Below are 7,266 nucleotides of genomic sequence, written 5' to 3'. Positions count from 1 at the left end.
CATTACAGTTATAATATTTGTATAGAAAACTCAGCTTTTGTGGTAAATATAAACCTGAATATTTGGGGTCTATAAGGGAATGCCCTTGTAGTTGAAGCCCCAGATCTTTCCGCTCAATTTTCGTTTCAATACGTGCTCGAGTGTTCTTACGTACTGTCGTTAGCCGCAGGCGTCCATTCATTGTATTATTCCACAAATATAATAATACAAGAGATCCAAAAATGATCCAGAAAAATTACAAATACTTGGCCTTGATATTATTGATCTTAAATAGAAATTTCCGCCTATTGCCGTGTCAAGTGATCATGTCCTTACCTCACCTGACCTCAGGATCTCAGGTTCATCACAGATGTCCATGGGCGACAGTAGCCACTTACACATCAGGTGGACTGCATGCTCGTCTGCTACCTCTATATTATAAAAAAAGAAATACCTACGATAATTTTCCATTCCTTTTTAACTATAAATTAGCTCGATTGTAACTTATATTGAATATTAATTCTAATTATGTAACGTTTATATTATTTTGTTACAGATCCCAAAGGTCAACCAAATGAGCTACAAATATCTTGAATGTAAGTTACCGCAACTCTTATTTACAATAACAACTTGAAACTAAATGAGTTTTAACCCTTCAATACCTAAAATATTCATATAGAATAGTGTCAAAGATATAATCTCTAAAAAAACTTATAAAATACCATTAAAGGTCCTTTGTTTTAATATTACGATTTGTGTAAGTTACTAAATACCTATAGTTACAACAGTCTTTAAAAATATTAAAAAAAATACGTGTGGCACTCGGAGACTGCCGCGGTAAAGCTATTGCATAGCATTTTTTTATGCTATGAAAACGCTCAGAAGGAATTCCAGAAATACAATATATTCTTCCATAATCATCAACATTTACATTAATACATCTTTATCCACTATTTTATCATATCTCCATTATATAAGACATTGCAAATATCAGCTGACATTTCATAACTGCAAGCAAGACTGAACATTCTAAAATATAAAATAGAAAAGTATTTAATAAGTGACATAAAGTATTAACAACCAGCAATATAAATGGATCAATGCGATGTGCCTGTGACATTTGGCCGAATGTTACAGGTACATCGCATTTTTCATTAATAAATGCACTTTGTTTATTCATATTTAAAACACTTTGTACACAAATTATTTGTACCATAAAACATAATGGCGTTTTGATTTTGTGCTGTCAAGTCTGTCAGTTGTAATTGTACGTTTAAACTCTTTTACGTTACAAACACTCTTTTACGTTATTTTATCAATCCAAAATTCAACATAGCTTATGTTGATAAAACATATTATTTGGATAATATGGTAATATAATTTTGAATTTTATAATGGGAATATAAAATATACTTCACGCAATTTTAAGATTTCTGCACGGATTATAAAAAAATGTGTATTACTGCCATCTGTGTTCAAGTTGACGAATTAAGGTTATCAAATAAAATAATAAGGAATGTAAAATAATACTTTATTCAATTATATCCATATTTTTCTATTGACAGTCAACAACTCGGTTGCCTGGAGACTTGATATCCAACAGTCCTCCACCGCTATTTTCACTTACACCACCAGGGGCGCCGGCAGCATTTGGTCAAGGTGACGGCGCACCAGTATGCCATTTTCAGTTCTGACTTCATAATGGAGTCTACCTAATCTTCGGATGACGACTCCGAACTCCCATTTAACTCTTGGGTTGGTGTAACTGCGGACTTGTACCTTATCACCTTGTCCGAACTCCTGCGTTGGCGGTGCATTGTAATGTAATCTGGATAGTGGGGCGGATTTCTTAAATAAGGCATGCATATAGGTTCTTACCTCTCTGCCGAACATTAACTGATAAGGTGATAACTCTTTTGTATTAGGTGTACGTCTCAAGCGTGCCTTGACAGTTAACAGTTTATCAAATAAACTTCCGCTCTTGCTGATATAAAAGAACATTCAGGTATTAGCCGATTATTTTCTTTTTGTACATTCAAAAATTTAAATTTTAGCTTTGTATATATTTCTTCAAATTCGTACCTGTATTTTATTTCCTCTTCTAAATTTTCTTCTTCTGTAAGCCATTCAATTTTTTCTTGAATCGCGTAGAATTTGTTCAAATTTTCTTGTAAAGAATTCAGTCGTATATTTATTTCTTCAATGTCAATTTTTTCTATTCCCGAAATGTAATTTTCGGTTCGTTTCATTAACCCACGTAATGTGGCTCGTATTTCCTTATTGTTTTTTAGTTCATTCGACATCTCGTCGCCAATATCAAATAAAATAATAAGGAATGTAAAATAATACTTTATTCAATTATATCCATATTTTTCTATTGACAGTCAACAACTCGGTTGCCTGGAGACTTGATAGTTGGATATCAAGTCTCCAGGCAACCGAGTTGTTGAAAGGTGTTACTTATTTTCGTTACGGAATTTCTCGATTCGGTCGCCGCGCTCAAAGCCCGCGATAAAAGCTATGCAATAGCTTAAAAAAAGGACTTTGTAATGTTAATACGTACATAATAAATTGGTAGGTAAAAAGTTAAGGAGTACTTTAAAATGTAAATCTTACGTAAATCACAAATTTATTTACATTTAAATACATGCCTACTGTTGCATCAGTTTAGTATTTACTCAGTCTATATTCTCTCTTTAAAATGGTACAGTTAGAGTTAATTCCTTTTAAACCGGTTTGTTTTCTAAACTTGTAAATGAGCTTTCATTTTATTTCTTGTCTCACTGCTGTTTAACGCCGTCCCCTTTGTCGAGATCGCTAGAGCCAGCTTGAAAAACTTTCTGACAACTCCTCTATTACTTTTTTGTACTGAGTGGCATCGTAGTTGCATTGCTGAAAATCCTGCTCTAACATTTGAAAATGTAGCTGTTAGTAATAAATACTATACTATTATTCCCTTTTTAGTGTCATGACAGTGGTATACTTGTAATTTATTATAATTGACTCAAAAAAATATTGCTGACTTTATTTCACTGTGTACTGATTAAGCTAGGAATACGACTTAATCCATATTAATTCGATATATTGAGAAAAGAAAGTATTGTGAAAGAAGAAATTATGTTTTTGAAATGGAAGCAGTGATAGAACAACCTTACCATACTTTATCATATTTAGTGTTCGTTGCCAAAAAGATTCAGGTGGAACCATTCATAAAATACTCTTATCAATGTCTTCCATATCCGCCTTATCATGCTCTTCATATCAGATCGTATCATTTTTTTTTTTTTATAATATAGGAGTAGCAGACGAGGATGCAGTCCACCTGATGGTAAGTGGCTACTGCCGCCCATGGACATCTGTAATACACCCCAGATAGGATTAGATATTCCTACCTGAGGACGTCCACAGATGCGCCGCTAACCCTGAGGACTAAGCTGGAACGCCTCGGAAAAGTCTGTCTCCCTTACCACACCCTTCAAAAACAACAACATTTTACAACGCTGTTACTTATAACATAATACCCCCAGCCCCAATATTAACTCGTACCTTAGTACGAGATAGTATTGGGGCTGCTATATACATATCACAAAACTGAAGCATTTAGTACGACATATACATATGAAACGAACATCCTGCATCCTGCATCTTCAGGAGTAGCAACGAGGCTGTATTCAGCTTTAGATACAAGTAGAACTTGTTCTATATGGAGTTAATCACATATGTCTATTGGTAACACGTTTCTTGTTTACCTTTAGGTGTACAGTAACCTATTTGCTACTCCAATCGTAAAAAATACAGTAGAACCACAATCCTACAAATTCATACCACTCAGCATCCGTTATGTATGCCACCCAACTTATGTGTCAGGAAGTGTCCGGACGTGCTCAATAACAATTGTACGGCCACTGAACTGTTCTTGAGACATTCTTCACTGATAATTTACAAAACTAAATAACTGATTGTAAATTGTACTATTCTAGTCGGAATATTAAAAAAAGGGTTTTATCTTTATTTAAAACTTTTCACCTTGTTTAGTAAAATGGAATTATGGCAATCTTAAACGATTAATTTCCTTAACTAGATTTTTTCTTTGTTTTTATTTGTAACATTGGATTAGAGAACACTTACCATCAAGTGAATTACAAGCTTGCTTGCTACTCCAAACTTAAAAAATACAGTGGAACCACAATCATACAAATTTATACCACTCAGCATCCGTTATGTATGCCACACAACTTATGTGTGTCAGGAAGTGTCCGGACGTGCTCAATAACAATTGTACGGCCACTGAACTGTTCTTGAAGTGGTCTTCACTGAGGGAACGATGTCAAAATCTTTTCGTGACGATTTTTACCCTTTCCAGTTTTCTCTTTGGAAATCCCACTATTTTAATCGGGAGCTTTCTGTAGAAAAAAATACCTTTTTATGTTTAATGCTTTTAAAATTGTTTAGTAAAACGAAATTATGGAAATTTTATATTTATTTTTTTCCAAAACCATGACTTTAGTATTAATTTAGAGAATGAATTTACGAGAATTACATATTAACTTTGTTTTTATATGTAGCATTGGTTTATAAACTACTCACCTCAAGTGAATTACAAGCTTCTTTGCTACTCCAAGCTTGTAAAAAATACAGTAGAACTACAATCCTACAAATTTATACCACTCAGCATCCGTTATGTATGCCACCCAACTTATGTGTGTCAGGAAGTGTCCGGACGTGCTCAATAACAATTGTACGGCCACTGAACTGTTCTTGAAGTGGTCTTCACTGAGGGAACGATGTCAAAATCTTTTCGTGGCGATTTTCACACTTTCCAGTTTTCTGTTTGAAATCCTTTAACCTAGTCTAAACTTTTTCTAGTTAAAATAACTTTTTGTCCTAACCAGTATCTTTTTTTTTCTAATTAGCTTACAAAATATTATTAACAAATTACACAATTAATTACCAAATTCATATTTTAAAAGAGCACAAGATTGTATCGTGCAAAGAATTTTCTTAATCATTTTATGTAATGTATATTTTTAAGCTTACTATAAGCTTGCGTCTTGCTGCAATCTTACCTGATAATAAGTGAGATGCAGCATTGGAAAAAAAACACGCTTGCCTAGAAGTAGCCTATTCATGCTTCCATTAAAACAATAATCTAATCTTATACGAGTACTTTAAAATTTTTAAATAACTTGATATTCTTACATTAACTCCACGACTTAAATACATAGCTTTATAACATGAAGTTATTAACGTTAGGAAAAGGTACTTACGCTTACCCCGTCAAAAGTAAGTGGAGCTCTATCACAACTAATTTCCTCTTCCACTGCTGACCCCTACGCTTCTAAAAACTGGTCATTAAGCCAGTAAATTACAGAGCAATGAACGAGCTAGTTTATAGCGCAGAAGAAATATGATAGCAAATGGTAATTATCTGGGATGGGCTGAGCTCAGCTGCACTCATTTTCTAGAATTAAATTAACACCCATTTCAATTTTCTTTTTTTGTTTGTTTACGTTATCTATTATTATATTATTCTGGTTTAAAACTACTTTCAACTCAGATTCTAATGATATAATATGATTTCTAAACAAACTGAAATGCCGATTTATGAAGGTGGTAGAAGCCTTTGCGGTTTGACTCCGGCGGCACCACCGCCACACCTATTTCTCCCTAATAACAGCAGTGTTAGGCGCTGCTGTGTTCCGGTTTGAAGGGTGTGGTTAGGGAGACAGACTTTTCCGAGGCGTTCCAGCTAAGTCCTCAGGGGTAGCGGCGCATCTGTGGCCGACCTCTGGTAGGAGTATCTAATCCTATGTGGGGTTGATTACAGATGTCCATGGGCGGCAGTAGCCACTTACCATCAGGTGGACTGCATGCTCGTCTGCTACTCCTATATTATAAAAAAAAGAAAAAGATATATAAGATTTTGTATCATAACAAAAAGTAATCCTCTTATCGGGCTACCAAAATAAACGTTACATTGTTAGTAAGTTCTAATATTAAGTTTCATTAATACTCATGAGAAAAATAAAGCGAATATTTTTTAATCTTCGTTTTTAGTCCATTGGCGCTATTCTTGCTCCTTATTCTCTAGCTACTTTAAGTGTAGTGTCACGTTCTCCAAAAATATATGCAATATAAGGTTGTTAATATGTTTATTTTATTTCAAGGCAACGAGGCAACTTTTAAAAACATACAGCTTTTTCTTAAAAAAAACTTAAATGGCAATTTCTTAAACGACAGCTTACATTATTTCCAAGGTAGGCAATTAAAGCATTTTATTATATGAAAGTAATAAATAAACAACTTAATTATTTTCAAGGAAGGCAATTAAAGCATATTATATGAAAGTAATAATCTTCGAATGAAAGTATCAAGTTATTCAGGCTATCAAAAAAGGTTATATTTACTTTAAGTAAGTCAATAATACTCGTCTTTGTAATTAAATAGAATAGTTTTTAATCTTCGTTTTTAGTCCATTGGCGATATTGTTGCTCCTTACTCTCTAGCTACTTTAAGTGTAGTGTCACGCTTTCTTAAAATATATGCAATGTAAGGTTGTTTTAATATGTTTATTTTCTTTCAAGGCTAGTAAACGAGGCGACTTTTAAAAACATACAACTTTTCTTTTTGGCGACGCTAGAGGTATCACTAGTTACTTTTGGCTCTGTACCAAGCATGTACTATCCTTACTTGTTAAACTTTGTACGTAAACAAACACTTTTTTTATAAGATTTACTATATGGAGTACTATGCCTTGAGAGGTGTTTTTAAGTTACGGCACTTACAAATATTATTTTATTAGATTTTGTCTGTAGATGACCAATCATGAGTTGAGATACTGAACATAAAAAAAAATTAAAGATAAAGAATATTATTAAGAATTACTTTAATTTACCCATTTAATTTATTAAGAATTATTAAAATTTTACCTACATAACTCTTTGTCGATTCCTAAATTTGCCAATTAATTTATATTATTATTTAATTACCTATTATTCATTTCGTATACTATGCGTAAACGTTTAATTAGTGAGTAAATATAATTAGCGAATCCTGTTAATGAAAAGTCAACAGTATAAATTGGCTAAAATATACTAAACAAACAAATCCCCAGGATACAAGAATGATTTTTATTACACTTTGAATTACTTGTATTTACTAGGACTCGGAGAGACAGACCGAAGCTTCTAATTAAGGAACCTTGTTTGTAGTATTTAACAAATTCAATTAACGTCTTTCAAATAATTAAATGGAACTAATAATATTCAATGTTAAAAGTTAAAAGTT

General features: G+C 33.0%; 1 protein-coding gene across 1 annotated transcript in view; it reads left to right on the top strand.

Moving 5' to 3' along the window:
• The first annotated feature begins 540 nt into the window (after positions 1-540).
• Positions 541-7,266, top strand: part of LOC140744796 (Kv channel-interacting protein 4) — a 170,003-nt gene continuing 163,277 nt past the window's right edge. Inside the window, exon 1 of the mRNA XM_073076461.1 lies at positions 541-575. Within this exon, the coding sequence (XP_072932562.1) occupies positions 554-575 (22 nt within the window). The 5' untranslated portion in view covers positions 541-553. The remainder of the gene's footprint in view (positions 576-7,266) is intronic.

This window comes from Epargyreus clarus, unplaced genomic scaffold (genome assembly GCF_041222505.1).
Source record: "Epargyreus clarus isolate Ecla_fem2 unplaced genomic scaffold, WU_Ecla_fem_2.2 ptg000009l, whole genome shotgun sequence".
Lineage (NCBI taxonomy): Eukaryota > Metazoa > Arthropoda > Insecta > Lepidoptera > Hesperiidae > Epargyreus > Epargyreus clarus.
Note: the sequence above shows the minus strand (reverse complement) of the source record. Positions and strands in the feature narration are given on the sequence as shown.